The sequence below is a fragment of the Schistocerca cancellata genome, chromosome 9 (assembly GCF_023864275.1).
Source record: "Schistocerca cancellata isolate TAMUIC-IGC-003103 chromosome 9, iqSchCanc2.1, whole genome shotgun sequence".
Classification (NCBI taxonomy): domain Eukaryota; kingdom Metazoa; phylum Arthropoda; class Insecta; order Orthoptera; family Acrididae; genus Schistocerca; species Schistocerca cancellata.
This window is the reverse complement of record NC_064634.1, coordinates 509,776,650-509,793,832: the sequence shown is the minus strand read 5'-3', so window position 1 is coordinate 509,793,832 and position 17,183 is coordinate 509,776,650. Positions and strand designations below refer to the sequence as shown.

General features: G+C 40.9%; 1 protein-coding gene across 5 annotated transcripts in view; it reads left to right on the top strand.

Moving 5' to 3' along the window:
- LOC126101139 (tau-tubulin kinase homolog Asator) overlaps positions 1 to 17,183 on the top strand; it is a 690,846-nt gene that overhangs the window by 580,577 nt on the left and 93,086 nt on the right. For all 5 annotated transcript variants that reach the window (XM_049911824.1, XM_049911821.1, XM_049911825.1 and 2 more), the window contains 3 exons: positions 5,827 to 5,974; positions 14,658 to 14,872; positions 16,043 to 16,213. In XM_049911824.1, coding sequence (XP_049767781.1) covers positions 5,827 to 5,974; positions 14,658 to 14,872; positions 16,043 to 16,213 — 534 coding nt within the window. The remainder of the gene's footprint in view (positions 1 to 5,826; positions 5,975 to 14,657; positions 14,873 to 16,042; positions 16,214 to 17,183) is intronic.

Genomic DNA, 17,183 nt, shown 5'->3' with positions numbered 1-17,183 from the left:
ATCGTGCATTGAGATCTTTAGCTCACTTTCTCGTCATCACATTGCAGTCCTGCCCATTCTCCATCTCTTGAGTGAGGACACCTTCCTGGGTGCATTTTCCACCAGGCACTATGCAGTGTCGATTTGTGTGTCGACGATGACCATGGACTTCTTTGAACTTGATAACCAGCATGATAGCCACTCCATTGTGGTGGGGACGCCATGTACCCTGTTGGTTATAGCTCCCTGACCACACAGGGATCGCTCTGCTGATGCCTACGCCGTTAACTCCCCACGTATGCCAAGGGGTAGATGCCCATTCCCCTGGGGCATCAGGACTCCCAGCAATGGCCATCCTGCCAGGTGGTCTCTGCTGCGGCTGGGTGACACCCGTGGGGAGGGCCCCTGGTCGGAGAGGGTGGCATCAGGGCAGATAACACACGATGAAGCATAGTCCATCATCATCTCTTGCTGGTACACCCAGAAGTATGACCCCATATCGTTCCCCTTCCGGGCCACACCATGGGAGGAACGTGAGGCTGGCAGCGGATCTTATTCACCCCGGTACCTTGTATGTTTGAGATCTGATGGGAAATCTTTCATGACGATGAAGCCTCAGTTTTTTGTTGAGCATTTAGAGGGCAAGTTCGGGGAGGTGGAGGGCTTGTCCAAAATGAGATCTGGGTCAGTCTTGATCAAAACAGCATCCTCTGCTCAGTCACAGGAGTTACTCGCTTGTAACAAACTGGGGGATGTTTATATAACCATCATACCTCATAAGAGCTTAAATATGGTCCAGGGTGTTACATTTCACAGAGACCTGCTTTAGCAGTCTGACGATGAGGTGTGTGCTAATTTAGAGTGGCAAGGTGTACATTTCATCCGGCGTGTCCACCAGGGTCCAAAGGATAATCAGGTTGCCACCGGTGCCTTCATCTTGGCCTTTGAGGGTGATACATTGCCCGAGAAGGTCAAGGTGATGGTCTACTGGTGTGATGTAAAGCCATATATCCCTCCCCCAATGCAGTGCTATAAGTGCTGGAAGTTAGACCATATGTCTTCCCACTGTACTTCCAGTGCCACATGCCGAGATTGCGGACGCCCATCACATCCCAATACTCCATGTGACCTGCTTCCCTCTCTGTCAACTGCGGAGAGCACCATTTGCCTCACTCACCTGACTGCAGGATTCTCCAGAAAGAAAGGAAAATCATGGAGTGCAAGACCCTGGACAGACTGACCTACACTGAGGCTAAGAGAAAATTTGAACGCCTGCATCCTGTGCGTATGACATCATCTTACGCCGCCGCTACAACAGTTCTGGCACCATCAGCTCCGCCAACCCAGGTCACCTCTCAGAGCCGGAAGACTACACATGCCCCCTTGATGGTGGAAGGCATCTCCCTCCCTGTTGCTCCTGCACCACCTACTTCAGGAGCACTGATAATCTTGTGTCCATCAAGTCTGCCATCTGAACAGCCTTTTCCATATGGCAACACGTGATTGCCGCCTTTTTTGACTTCCGTAAAGCATACGACATTACTTGGCAACATCATATCCTTGCCACATTGTATGAGTGGGGTCTCCAGGGACCACTCCCGATTTTTATCCAAAACTTCCTGGCTCTCTGTACTTTCCGTGTCGTCCAAGTTGGTGACTCCCATAGTTCCATCCATATCCAGGAGAATTAGAGTCCCGCAGGTCTCTGTATTGAGCGTCTCTCTATTTCCAGTGGCCATTAACGGTGTAGCAGCAGCTGTCTGGCCCTCCGTCTCACCTCCTCCATATTGTAGACGAATTCTGCATTTCGTACTGCTGCTCCAGTACTGTTGTTGCTGAGTGGCGCCTCCAGAGAGCCATCCACAAGGTGCAGTCATGGGCTCTAGCCCATGGCTTCCAGTTTTCATCCGCAAAGTCGTGTGTCATGCACTTCTGTCGGCATCGTACCACTCATCCGGAGCCCACACTTCACCTTAATGACAATCCACTCACTGTAATAGAGACATATGAATTCCTAGGACTGGTTTTTGATGCTTGACTGACTTGGCTCCCTCATCTTCGTCAGCTTAAGCAGAAGTGCTGGCAGCACCTCAATGCCCTCCGTTGCCAGAGCAACACCAATTGTGGTGCAGATCGCTGTACGCTGCTGCAGCTCTACAGAGCCCCTGTCCAATACCAATTTGACTGTGGGAGTGTGGTTTAAGGTTCAGCACCTTCAGCATTGCATTTACTCGACACTGTGCACCACTGTGGGGTTCGATTAGCAACAGGAGCTTTTAGGACAAGTTTGGTGATGAGCATACTGGTGGAGGCTGGTGTCCTTCCACTGCAGATCAGACGTGTGCAACTGCTCGCCAGCTACACAGCACACATTCATAGTTCCCCTGAGCATCCATACTACCGTCTCCTTTTCCTGCCCGCGACAGTCCATCTCCCGTATCGGCGGCCCAGATCGGGGCTAACAATTGCGGTTCGCGAGCAGTCCCTTCTCTCTGAACTGGAGTCCTTCCCTTTACCACCTCTACTTGCGGTCCGTTCACATGTGCCTCCATGGTGTACACCTCGGCCGCAGCTTCGTCTGGACCTTTTGCGTGGCCCTAAGGACTCCGTTAACCCTGCCACTCTCCACTGTCACTTCATCTCGATTCTTGACGTGTTACGGAGCTGTGAACTGGTTTACACCGATGGATGAATGGCTGATGGTCATGTAGGCTTCACTTATGTTCATGGAGGACATATTGAGCACCACTCCTTGCTAGTTGGCTGCAGTGTTTTCACTGCAGAGCTGGTGACCATATCTCATGCTCTTGACTACATCCACTCGTGCCCTGGTGAGTCATTTCTCCTGTGTAGTGACTCGTTGAGCAGCCTACAAGCTATCAACCAGTGCTACCGTCGCCACCCTCTGGTAGCATTCATTCAGGAGTCCATCTATGCCCTGGAACAGTCCCACCATTCCAGGGTGTTTGTGTGGACCCCAGGACACGTCAGAATCCCCAGCAACGAATTTGCTGACAGGCTGGCCAAACAGGCGATGCGGAAACCGCTTCTGGAGATAGGCATCTCTGAAGCTGACCTGCGTTCTGTCTTACACTGCAGGGTTTACCTGCTTTGGGAGATGGAATGGCATAACAGCACTCACAACAAACTGCGTGTCATTAGGGAGACTATGAATGTGTAGAAGTCTTCTATGCGGGCCTCTCGCAGGGAATCAGTTGTCTTCTGCTGGCTCTGCATTGGCTATATGTGGGTAATGCATGGTTACCTACTCCATCACAAGGACCCAACTCAGTGTCGCTGTGGCTCCCAAATGACAGTTGTCCACCGTTTGTTGGATTGCCCACTTTTAGCCACTCTGCGGCAGACTTTTAACTTTCCCAGCACCCTGCCTTCGTTGTTGGGCGACAATACCTCCACAGTAGCGTTTTATCCATGAGATTGGGTTTTGTACTCCTATGTAGGTTTTAGCGCATGTCCTTTGTCCCTCTGTGTCCTCCACCATAGTGCTTTTAGGGTAGAGGTTTTAATGTGTTGGAGAGTGGCTGGCTTTCCCTTTTTATTCTCGTGGTTGGCCAGCCCCTGTAATCTGCTTTCATGTTTTACTCTCTTCTGTTTCTAGGGTCTCTCTGTTTTCTTGTCCTCTTTTGTTCCTTTTAGTGTTCGTTGCCTTCCCTTCATTCCTGTGGCTTTTCCTTTCTTTCTGTTTTGCGTTATATGTTTTGTCCATTTTATTCTCACACTTGTGGCATTGTTTTGTTAGGAACAAGAGACCGATGACCTCTTAGTTTGGTCCCTTCTCCCGCCTTTAAACCAACCAACCAACCATGATGGAGTACCTGTTCTTGTTGCTGTATGCCTCTCTTCTTCCAATCCCCCCGCCCCTGCTCTCCAAGTGTAACAGTTTGCTGGGATATGAAATGGTACAATCACATAGTATGAATTGTAGTTTGTAGGTAAGGTGGCCGGCAGTTGTCTGTTCATTTGCAGCATACTGGGAAAATGCGGTCAGTTTACAAAGGCGACTGCTTACAAATCATTTTTACATCCAATCTTAGAGTATTATTCATGTGCAGGGGTCCCATAACAAATAGTACTAATGGGGACATTGAATTTGTACAAAGCAGGGCAGCACAATGGTCACAAGTTTGTTTGGTTTGGGGGAGCACCACACACACACATCAAAAAACCTGAATTTACACACACTTGAAGACAGTCATTGGTTATCCCCACAAAATCCTCCTTACAAAATTTTGAGAACTAGTATTATGTGAGGAATTTACAGATGTTCTTTGTTCCCTTTTCATATGTGTCCCATAGAGACTACAGGGACAAGATTAGAATAATTGCAGTGCTTACATAGGCATTTAAGTAGTCATTCTTCCCAGACTCTACACACTCTTGGAGTGGGGATAACCCTAACATGTGGTACCCTCTGTCACACACTTCACAGTGGTTTGCAGTGTGTTCAGGTGAAGATTTTACACAGTGTTTTATTTAATGCATATCTGCTTATAGAGCTATGAGGGAGACAGTCTTGTAGCACTTGGACTGTATGAAATTTGCAAGCCAGTTTTTATGCACTTCTTATACACTGGCAGGAACAAAATGTGACACCCTGAAGAGTGAGGACATTTTATCGACAAGTGAGGTGACCGGTAGTTTACCATTCCAGGAGTATATGATGATAAATCCAGACCAAATGAAACATACGTCACAGTAAAGGTGCTCAGACAGTCACATCAATACCACCCTCCCTAGCCCCCTTCCCCCTCTCTCCCACCCCCGCATCACCCTGGCAGCAACACAGGCATGTGTTCTTACATGCAAATGCTCATAAAGGTGCCGAATGACATCTTGCGATAGATTGTTGTGGGCAGCTTGTGCCTTTTGATGTAGTTCAGCAATGGTTCTTGCTGGCTGCAGAGAACCAGTAATTTCCCACTTCATCTTGTCCCATGTGTGCTCAATTGCCGAGAGATCTGGTTATCTCACTGGACAGTACAATTGTTGTCTACCATAAAGAGCGTACTGTGTTGCGGCAGCCTTATGTGGACATGCATTGTGCTGCTGGAAAAGCACGTATGTGTTCAACAGTGTAAGGGCTTCCCAGCAAAACTTCTGCACCAGAGTTGAAACAACCTTTGCAACATGTGGAGCCTGTCCACATGTTGTGGGAGGAGGTGTAGCAGGTGGGGGAGGGGCTATGATGTAGTGTCACTGATTTCATTGTCTTCCTTCTGTAAATTTAGGTTGTCATCATCCATAAAAAGAAACACTGCACTACAATCAGCTCATGCTTATACATTGTAATTTTATGCATGAAACATAAATACTCTCTTTGGAAGGAGCTAGCTGATCAGTATATGGTTGCACTCTTCATATCTGGTAAACACTTACAGTGGCATGATAAAAGACAAAGACTTTTATGTTTGGTTTGGCAAAAAAATTTTAAATCTAATTTCTACGTAGTTGTGCTAATGCATGTTAAGGATCTTTCGTCCAATAATTCAGTGCTTAGAGTAACTTTCCTCTTCATCACCTCTTTCTTCACCTTCAATAATTACAACTTGCCTTTCACTCCTGATAAATGAACTTCTTTTGAAATTCATGTATCAATTAGTCATTCTGCAGTTGTATTTATTTCAGCAGTTTGTGAGCAGGTGTACTCCTTTAATTCACATTACCTCATGATTTATTACTGTATTTTTTGTTAATTAGCATAAAATTTGTTGCTTGCCACAGATGTTTAACCGTGTATAATTTGAATCAGTCTTACCACTGGCAGCGCAGTATTGTGTTCTGGTTTCTGACATTGATGATTTTTTTCTTTTTTCACTTTCTGAATAGGTTCGCAAGATCGGTGGGGGTGGCTTTGGAGAGATTTATGAGGGACTTGATCTGGTTACCAAAGAACAAGTTGCCCTCAAGGTGGAATCTGCCAGGCAACCAAAACAAGTACTAAAAATGGAAGTTGCCGTACTGAAGAAGCTGCAAGGTTTGTATGCAAGTCATAGCAATGGCACTGAGTTAAATGTCTTGTGGAGGACTTAATGATCGTTTAAAGAATAAAAAAAAAAAGCTGCACATACACAACAATCTCCATCAATAGTACTTGTGTTTTACACCTTCAATGAAGGTGACCGCTGTGGCTGATCGGTTCTAAGCGTTTCAGTCCGGAACTGCGCTGCTGATATGGTCACAGGTTCGAATCCTGCCTCAGGCATGGATGTGTGTGATGTCCTTAGGTTAGTTAGGTTTAAGTAGCTGAGGACTGATGACCTGAGATGTTAAGTCCCATAGTGCTTAGAGCCATTTGAACCACTTGTTTCGCTCCTTATGCACTTGAGTGAGATTTGTCTTTTCGGCTTCCCCTTCTACTCCCAAAACTTTTCCATTCTTCCTGACCTAGCTACCTGTTCTTCATCAGTTATGGCGTGTTGTTTCCATTTGAATGTTCTTTTTTAGTTGTTGTGTCACTGTTACTCAGAAATGTCTTTTTCTTCTCTGATTTAAATCCTTTCTTTTTTTCAATTTGTTGCACTGTTATAATTAACTCTTCTCAATCAGCCTGGAGTTCTTTGAACCCTGGTGTTATTTTTCCAAAAGTGGGTGATGAGCTGTTTCACTAGCCTAGTTTTTTTTGGCTGTCTTGATATGTGGCAGAAAAAGGCAACATTGCTTTATCACGTTGTATCTATCAGTGATTCACTTTGCCACTACACCACTTCATCTGGCAGCAATCTTCATTAATCACTATGTGGACCTACTTTTGAATGATTCTTCTGTCTGCCTTCTGCTGTTTTTCTGTTGCTGATTTGGTGTTCAACTTTAATAGTGCTTTGCCTGCATATATTGCTTCAAGTTTAATAGAGTAATAGTGTTTGCACCATTTACTATGATATGTTTAACCTAATTTGGAGGAAAAATGGTATAGAATAGTGTGTTGTATTAGCATTGGTAGTGAAATTAATGTGTGTATTACATTTACCTACATTATTTCTTTATCCACAGTTGATGCTCTGGGTAAACCACTTTCAGTTTCAGTATACAATAAACATGTAGTACAGGTAGTATTGTAGCACAGCACTCTTCTAAATATATTGGGTGTAACAAAAGAGTACTGACAGACTACGGAGGGTTTCAGACGGCATCTCGAAGAACAAATCGAGAACTGGAAGCCGCGTTCAGAAACATCAGCCAAAGACACTACAGTGTCAGATCTGCACAGTCCAGCACGCTCAAGTAGGCCATACTTTTGGTAGAGATCTCGAGTTTGTACACTGATAGATCTCGTGCAGAACTTTCCACAATAAACCTGACATCATTATGCGTGTAAGATGTTATTGAGCAAATTGACACGTGTCATGATGACACTGCAGAGTCCACTAAGTGTTACAACCACAGACACATCAGCTGTTGCAGGGATGGCCCATCTGAAGGTGTTGGAGCCTGCAAGATTGTCAGCATGTAGTGTCATCAGATGACATTTCCAGGCATGGCTTCCTGTCATCAATTTGCTCCTCAAACACCTTCTGTGGTCTCTTGAAGTTTGCCTGTTTTGTTTTGTTACACCCTGTATTATCAGTATAAGGAAGTAATGTAACTCGTGCAATTTTTTATTTATTTTAAGGAACAATTTATACTACACCAGTAAATAAGCTTAGATTAAGGGAAGACGTTATCGTGATCATTTACTAAAATTTGTAGATTTTGCATAGTATGCCATTATTTAAGTTTGCAATTAAAGTTGGAAGGCAACAAAAGTGAAACGGCTGTGTAGGTGATACACACTAACAGACAGTTGTCCAAGAGCATAATGATAATTTTAGATAAATCAACTCGTATCATGTGCACAGACGCATGTTGAGTGTTTCAGTTAATGTGTCACGCAGGTTATTTGATATGTCACAGTGCATTAGAAAGGACTGCTATCTTTGATTGCAAATCATTATTAAGTGCTGAATAATGTTTCCTACACACACACACACACACACACACACAAACAAATGAATATGTTGTGAATTTATTTTGTTACTTCAAATAAACATAACCAATTATTAACTGTTGCATGTGTATGAGTGTTACTAGAACTCGTGGCTTGAACATGTCCTACTAACATTTTTTTTTATTGTAGCAGAATTCTTAGTGTATTCATCTCTCTTATGCCACAGTGTACTAGAACTCTGTTTTTAATATATTGTGTAATCAGTGTATAGTATATTCCAATGGTTCCCAAACTTTTTTATAATGCAACCCACTATTTTTCTGGAAACATTTTCACGGCCCGGTATATACATATGTATACTGTACCACTGCAGTCACTACGCAGTAGTTAATAGTAATATAAAAATTATATATAATATGAAACTGGACTTAGTATTGTAGGAAAAAATGTTTTGCTGAGTAATAATTTTGAAAATGGTGAAGGGACATAATTAATGAAAAGAAACAATATTTTGGTCCATAAGAACTTTATTTCATGCAAATTAAATGGTGAAATTAACAAGATTTGTGGTATTGTTTAGTCTTGGTGTTAATGACACTTTCTATATCTGGATTGAAGCTTGTTACTTTTAGTCATAAATCATTTTCTGTGCAAAGTTTGTTTCTATATTTGTTTTTTTAAAAAATCCAAGCTAGAAAAAGCACATTCACATAAGTAAGTAGTTGTGAATCCCATTAGTTCCTTCAAAGCTGTGTTTGCAAACACTTGACACTCTCCCTTTAATTTGATCCAAAATAGGATTAGGCTTAATTCTTGAATAAAATTTTCAGGGAAGAATCACATGATAGTTCTATCAGGGAGTCTTCCGCAGATGGTGACAATTTTTACTTTTTAAGGTTGTCCTCTTCAAACAGATTTCTTATCCATAGCAGTTCATCAGGAAGTCTTGGAAAGTAATAACTACAACAAGAAATCAATATTAATAACACTCTTGAATAAGCAAACAACTATCAGTGGAATTAACATGAAAAAATCAGATTCTTTTGAGTTTGCTTTGTTGGGACAGCCTAACTATCATTTTGAAAGTGGAGGTGTTTGAACTTAATTGTTACTTTTCTGTATTGGAATAAAAACAATTACGTGAAAATTATGAACATGTTTAATAAGGAATACTTTGAATGTAAGTGATTACTAGTAAAATTATTTCAGAGTAAGTATCTGAAACTAGAGGCAAGTTCTTCAAGATGTTGCTTGATGGCAGCTGCTGTTTCGTCGTTAACTTTGATTCCATGTGTTTCTAAAGAATCATTGTGGATTGGGATCGTCTTTCAAGTTTTTAAATAGTTGCTTCTATTTTATGTTGAACATAGAACTTCTGGACATCCTTCCCTTGCAACAATATTGAGGCTATTAAGAGCACTGAATATGTCACCCAAGTAGCCAGTTTTCATCATTTAACATGTCCAAGAAACTGCTCACAGGTTTTGCATTACTTTTGTGCTCCAAGAGGAGATTCTCGGCGCATCTCGAAGCTCAAATACTCTATATAGCACTTTCCCCCTTGACAACCAACATCCTTCACAGTGCAGGGGAAGTGTTTTGTGCTTGCTGCTCATCTCATAGCACAGTATCGCAAAGAATCTTGAATTTTTAGGTCTAGATTTAATGAAATTCATGATTTTCCCTGCATCATTAATGATTTTCTTTAGGCTTTCAGACAGACCTTTATATACAAAGGCCTCTTGATGCAGGCTACAGTGAGACCATTGAACAGAAGGGGCAACTGCCCTAACTTTGTCAATCAAATCTGAATAAATGCCAGACATAGTATGGGCTTCAGTGATCACTGTAACACATTGTGACCACCCTATTTAATTTTCTACCATAAAGCCATCAAGACATTCAAAAATTTCTTCCCCTGTTGTTGTCATGGCAAACATTTACAAAAGTGTGTTTCTTCTTCTATACTCCCATCAAATTCAAACCTAACAAAAGGTAAAAGAATAGCCTCGCCAGCTGTATCTGTGCTTTCATCAAACTGAAATGAAAAGTAGTCACTTCGCTTGAAAACTGTGATCATGGACTGTTTTACAAACTCTGTCATTTCATCAATCCTTCTCGTTACCATTGTGTTCGATAGGGATATTTTGTCAATTAGTCTTGTGTGCTTTTCACTAAATAAAGCATTAGATACTATTTTGGCCGCTGGTAAAATAATATCCTCTCGGACGGTGTGACCTGCCCCCTTTTTGGCTGTTGGTAATGGCAGTCGATGTGAAGGGATTGCAGCTTGCTTATTTTGTTCCCCAGGTATCGATTTTCTCATCACTGATTTCAGCTTTAAAAATATTCATTTTTTGTTGTGGAAAAAATTTATTGACTTATTTACATATTCTGGATGTATCTTTGATAAATGTCTTTTCAGTTTTGAGGGTTTCATACTCGCATTAGCAAGTTCTTCAAAGCTCACAACACACTGAGAAAGCGGCTCTTGATCTGTGCTGGAAAACACAAACCCATATTTCAAATAATCATCATTGTATATGTGAAAACAAAATTTTGCCTCCTTCCAGAGGCAAAACATTTAGGTGTATTACATGATGCAGTGGTACCGGATGTGGAAGGTTCATCGTAATTACAGGAAATCTGTCTTTTACAGCACAATCCTGTTTTAAACCACACATTCATAGTGAAATAAAATGAAACAAGCTGCCACAATAACCGTGCATTCACACACTATACCAACAAACAAACAAAGCACACTCTCACAGTCATTAGTCACATTGTCGCAAATGGAAGGGAAAGCGGTGTTGCATTATCGCAATTACAAATCAGTCCTGCCACTGCACTGTTCTTGTTTCACCCAGAGCATGTTATTAGGCCACAATAGTTTCTTGCATAGAATAATTTTGTATATAACTGTTCAGATTATGAAACTTACCTCTTGAAATAAGATTTCATATTTTCAGTCAGTAAGATATTTTACTTAGTTATTTTAAAAACGTCCAGCGGCCCACTGGTGGGTCGCTACCCACAGTTTAGGAAGCACTGGTATATTCTCATCAGTGATAAGAGGATTCATTTCTCCCAAAGTAAACCCAAATATGCATTAAGCTTTTTGCTACTGAGAGAATTTGTGCCTCACAGCTGCAGACAAATAATAATAATAATAATAATAATAATAATAATAACACAGCCACACATTGATCAAGACGCATCCCACACATGGCTAAGAAAAGGCAATATATACACTGAGACGGAAGGATTCATGATTGCAATACAGGATCAAACAATAAACACCAGATATTACAGTAAGCATATTATTAAAGATCCCAATACCACAACAGATAAATGCAAACTTTGCAAACAACAAATAGAAACAGTAGATCACATCACAAGTGGGTGTACAATACTAGCAAATACAGAATACCCCAGAAGACATGGATGTAGCAAAAATAATACATCAACAGTGTGCCTTACAACATAAACTTATAAAACAACATGTTCCCACATACAAGTATGCACCACAAAATGTACTGGAGAAAGATGAATACAAATTATACTGAAACAGAACCATTATAACAGATAAAAAAACACTACATAACAAACCTGACATACTCACCAATAAAAAGAAGAAATTAACACAACTAATCGAAATATCCATACCAAATACAACAAATATACAGAAGAAAACAGGAGGAAAAAATGAAAAATACATCCAACTGGCTGAGGAAGTCAAGGACATGTGGCATCAGGATAAAGTTGACATTATACCAATTATACTATCAACTACAGGAGTCATACCACACAATATCCACCAGTACATCAATGCAATACAGCTACATCCAAACTTATATATACAACAACAGAAATCTGTAATTATATCTAAAAAGAAAGATGATGAAACTTACCAAACAAAAGCGCTGGCAGGTCGATAGACACACAAACAAACACAAACATACACACAAAATTCTAGCTTTCGCAACCAACGGTTGCCTCGTCAGGAAAGAGGGAAGGAGAAGGAAAGACAAAAGGATATGGGTTTTAAGGGAGAGGGTAAGGAGTCATTCCAATCCCGGGAGCGGAAAGACTTACCTTAGGGGGGAAAAAGGACAGGTATACACTCGCGCGCACACACACACATATCCATCCACACATACACAGACACAAGCAGATGTCTGCTTGTGTCTGTGTATGTGTGGATGGATATGTGTGTGTGTGCGAGTGTATACCTGTCCTTTTTTCCCCCTAAGGTAAGTCTTTCCGCTCCCGGGATTGGAATGACTCCTTACCCTCTCCCTTAAAACCCATATCCTTTTGTCTTTCCTTCTCCTTCCCTCTTTCCTGACGAGGCAACCGTTGGTTGCGAAAGCTAGAATTTTGTGTGTATGTTTGTGTTTGTTTGTGTGTCTATCGACCTGCCAGCGCTTTTGTTTGGTAAGTTTCATCATCTTTCTTTTTAGATATATTTTTCCCACGTGGAATGTTTCCCTCTATTATATCGAAATCTGTAATTATTGATACATGTTCAATTACCCGAAAGTTCCTAAATGCAATATAACATATACCGTACATTTAAAAGGAAGTCAAGCTTGATCGAGGTCCACGTCACTTTCCATTTATGACCAGACATATACGTCTGAGAAAAGAAAGAAATAATAATAATCCCAATACCACAACAGATAAGTGCAGACTTTGCAAACAACAAATAGAAACAGTAGATCACATCACAAGAGGATGTACAATACTAGAAAATGCAGACTACCCCAGAAGACATGATAATGTAGCAAAAATAATACATCAACAACTCGCCATACAATGTAAACTTATAAAACAACACGTTCCCACATACAAGTATGCACCACAAAATGTACTGGAGAATGATGAATACAAATTATACTGGAACAGAACCATTATAACAGATAAAAAAACACCACATAACAAACCTGCCATCATACTCACCAATAAAAAGAAGAAATTAACACAACTAATCGAAATATCCATACCCAATACAAGAAATATACAAAAGAAAACAGGAGAAAAAATTGAAAAATACATCCAACTGGCTGAGGAAGTCAAGGACATGTGGCATCAGGATAAAGTTGACATTATACCAATTATACTATCGACTACAGGAGTCATACCACACAATATCCACCAGTACATCAATGCAATACAGCTACATCCAACCTTATATATACAACAACAGAAATCTGTAATTATTGATACATGTTCAATTACCCGAAAGTTCCTAAATGCAATGTAACATATACCGTACAGTTAAAAGGAAGTCACGCTTGATCAAGGTCCACATCACTTTCCATTTTTAACCAGACATAACGTCTGAGAAAGGAAAGAATAATAATAATAACCCTCTTCTCTTTCTTGTGCTCTGTCCCGCATTTGTATGTTGTGTGCACAGTATTAATGGATTTAGCATGGTTAATTTAACCATGTGGTGCAGTAGTTCAATGCTGTGGACAGCTGTTAATGTCACTCCTTTGACATTTTTAATCAGTCCTGAGTCTGAAAATACCAGCAGGGCACAGCATCAACAGGGAGCATCCACTCTAGGCAACTGTGTGCATTTGCAGCATCAGGACTGACTAAAAATGCCAAAGGAAGGACATTAACAGTTTTCAACTGCAGTGGACAACTGCACCACAGGATTAAGGGGTGCTCAGATGCCCTTCCTGTTGCTACCCTTTTAGTCCCCCATGACAGAATGTGTGTACCTGAACTGTCTGCATGTAGTGTTATTCGTGTGAAAACCTGTTCAAATTTTCTATATGTTTGTAAATCATGCAACTGAGATGGGACTTTGGTACCAGCCTAGTATTCACGTAGTAGAATGTGGGAAACTGCTTCAAAACCACATTCAGGCCGGCCAGCGCACCAGTACTCTGGGCTGATACGATCCAGGGCTGGTGCATCTCTCCATTCTGGACGCAGTGCTTTAACTTGCTTGGATATCTGGACAGATGATAACAACAGCAACAGCTGCAGGATAGGCACAACTACTCGTCAGATTCTTGTCGACGTGGCACCAAAATACAGCAAAAAAGCCAAAGTGGTGGGTGTCTTTGTATCTTCACTCTGCTCCATAGATTGAACTCCCCTCGGCCTGAATGCATTACGTATCTGTCTCTCAGAATAACCATTTTGCCAGAACACTGTCTTCAAATGTTGTATTTCACTCGACAGGCTCTCAGGGTCAGATACCACATGTGCTCTGTGAACTAATGTACGTAATGCGCTACCACGTTGTGCAGGGTGATAGCAGCTTGTGGCCTGCAGATGTAGATCTGTATGCGTCAGCTTGCGGTAGACACTGTGTCCCGAGGTTCCGTCTGCTTTTCTTCCTACCAAGACATCAAGAAAACCTGTGAAGACTATTTACAACACATCCACCGGGAAAGCTTGAAGAGTCTCAGCATTCTTTTTGTCAGTTATCTCAGCTATTACAAACTGTGAAACTCTTGACAACAGACCTAATACTTACCTACCTTTTAGCAAATGTTCTATTTTGAGCTGTTCTCTATAGATAATGTACTGCTCAGTGTTCAGACATTTTTCACAACAATAAAGGCATTTCTTTTTCTCTGACCAGTCCATCTTCCAGACATCAGGCGTTGAACATTTGTAGTCACTGACCCAACACACTTAGAGACTGGAAGCAGAATTACACTTAGAGAAGCAATAGAACTAAAGGCAACATTTGTTTGTATTTCAGGAAAAGAACACGTGTGTCGATTTATTGGGTGTGGACGCAATGATCGTTTCAATTATGTAGTGATGCAGCTGCAGGGTAAAAACTTGGCAGAGTTACGGCGTGCCCAGCCACGAGGGGCATTCTCCCTCTCCACCACACTGCGCCTTGGTTTGCAGATTTTGAAGGCTATTGACAGCATCCACCAGGTCGGATTCCTCCATCGGGACATCAAGCCTGTGAGTAGTTGAACACTGTCGTTAAAATAAAGTAATTTTTTATAAGTTATAAGTTGTTATTAGTTATATTTACGCAAAAAATGATCAAATATGATGGTAAAACTACCACATGATATTTTGTGCATCCAGCTGTAACTGCACGAATGTCAAGAATTTTCGTGTGGCATTGAACAGAACTAATTGGTGAATAGAAAACTCTACAATGGTTTCTTAAATCCTATGGTTTTAGTTATATCTTGTACAAAGCTGAAAAATGAAGTAAGTTCAGAGCACTAGGGAGGGAAGTTGTGTTCAGTATTGCTTCAAAGGAAGTCACAGCGAGTAATTCACATACACTAGTAACAAGTGTATCCAGAACCATTTCATCATTCACTGAGAGTCAGACACATCTTAATATAGACCAAGAAATAAACAATTAAAGAAAATATTAATGAAGTACTTCAATTGGGATGTTGCGCAGTATAGCGCCAAAATATGCTCACTGTGGTGGAGGGAGAAGAAATGCTTAGAGGCTTTTGAGATGGGGATCTGGAGAAGAATGGAAAGTGTGGAAAGGACATAAAATTCGAAATAAAGTTGTGTGACAAAGAATGAACATAAAAAGACAAATAGAGAAAACAGGAGGAGGAAAATAAATTTACTAGGATGCTGAATGAAAATGGGTGTGTAAAAAATGGTACAGTAGAGTAGAAGAAGGTACCAGCCGATTGACAATCTCAAAATAAATGTGTTACATGCAGCTATCTAAAGACTGGTGGAAAACCAGGAGAGCTGGAGAATGTTGAACTTGTAGTGATAGACCTGACCAGGGGTGGGACACATCGTCATCTAGTACTTGTTTGTGCTCCTGTTGTCAGCAGAACTTTTCTCAATTAACTTGTAAAATGAACTGTGTATATCAGATACTGCTCTCATTGAAGAAAATAAACGTATAACAGGGAGGACTCTTGCACACATTCTGGACCAGCCATCCACATTTAATTCCTCATGGTCATTAACTCTGTTTCTGCGAGTTTTCCTCATAAGATTTTTGCCATGCCTTTTGTGTCTGACATTTAAATACTTTGTTACAATAGGAGGGTAGATTACACGAAATAATATACACATGGTGATAGTTGCCTAAGAGCATGTAAAATCTCTTCGTGTCATCTGTTTTTGGTTTTGTTTCAGTCTAATTTTTCGGTGGGTCGCCTTCCATACACTTGCCGAAGAGTGTATATGTTAGATTTTGGTCTGGCACGTCAATACACTACAGCTACTGGGGAGGTCAGAGCACCACGAGCAGCTGCTGGTTTCCGTGGTACCGTACGCTATGCATCCATCAATGCTCATAAGAATAAAGTAAGTATGTGTTATGTCAGTTGCTGTGTACACTGTTTCACTTTAGCTTGTTGTGACAATGAAAAATCCTGTGTGGACTGCAAGCTTTAAGAATGAGAAAAGGGACAACACACTGTACAGTGTAAATGTCAAGTAGTCAATAGGCACATTGAAATGGAAGCTGCACTTTGCTGTTCGGCATCCTATCTTGTCCACACTCCCACATGCAAAGGTACAATCATCTAAACACAAGTTTGAGAGTTGAACTATGATGTCCAACTCTTCAACTTTTTTTTTCATACCGGGTAGCTGTTCAGTGTCTCCACTATATGGTTTACTCATTCCATTATCAGCTTAATTCAGACAGTTTTCAGTTAAGATTCATGTGCATTTTGTATGATACACCATTTAAAAAATGAAATTTCCATCTTATAAGTTATTGTGTTCACACCAGTATCTCAAATTTTGAATTTTTAGTTTAGTATAAAGTTTCCTCAATCATTCAACCATCTGATCTCTGTTGGTCGTGTTTCTCAGATGACAGAAAAAAATAGTGTTCTCAGTTCTCTGTGCATTATTTGTACATATTTAGCTGTCATTGCCGTCTACTATTCTCCCCTCGCATTTGCAAATAAAACATGATTTCAAAACTATACAGTGACTATTCCCACTTTTTGAAGTAAGTGGCAATGGTAGAAATTGTTACAATAGAGAATGCATTGTGTCTTCTTACAAATGAGAAAGTAGGAGAATGATTCAGTGAGGTTAAGGATTTTGAAGTAGATGGCAATGATAGCTGAAATTTCAAGGTGTTCTGTCTAAACCTATTCATTATGTTAATTTTATTTTCATTTAGTTGTCAATTTTTCCTTTTCCATTGATTGGCTGCCTGTATGTTCTCCAGTCAGAATTTACCACAGGCAAACAATGTCCACCTCATGGTTTGTGTTATGCTGTCTTGATCCAGCAGTACTTCCCTTTGAAGTACTGC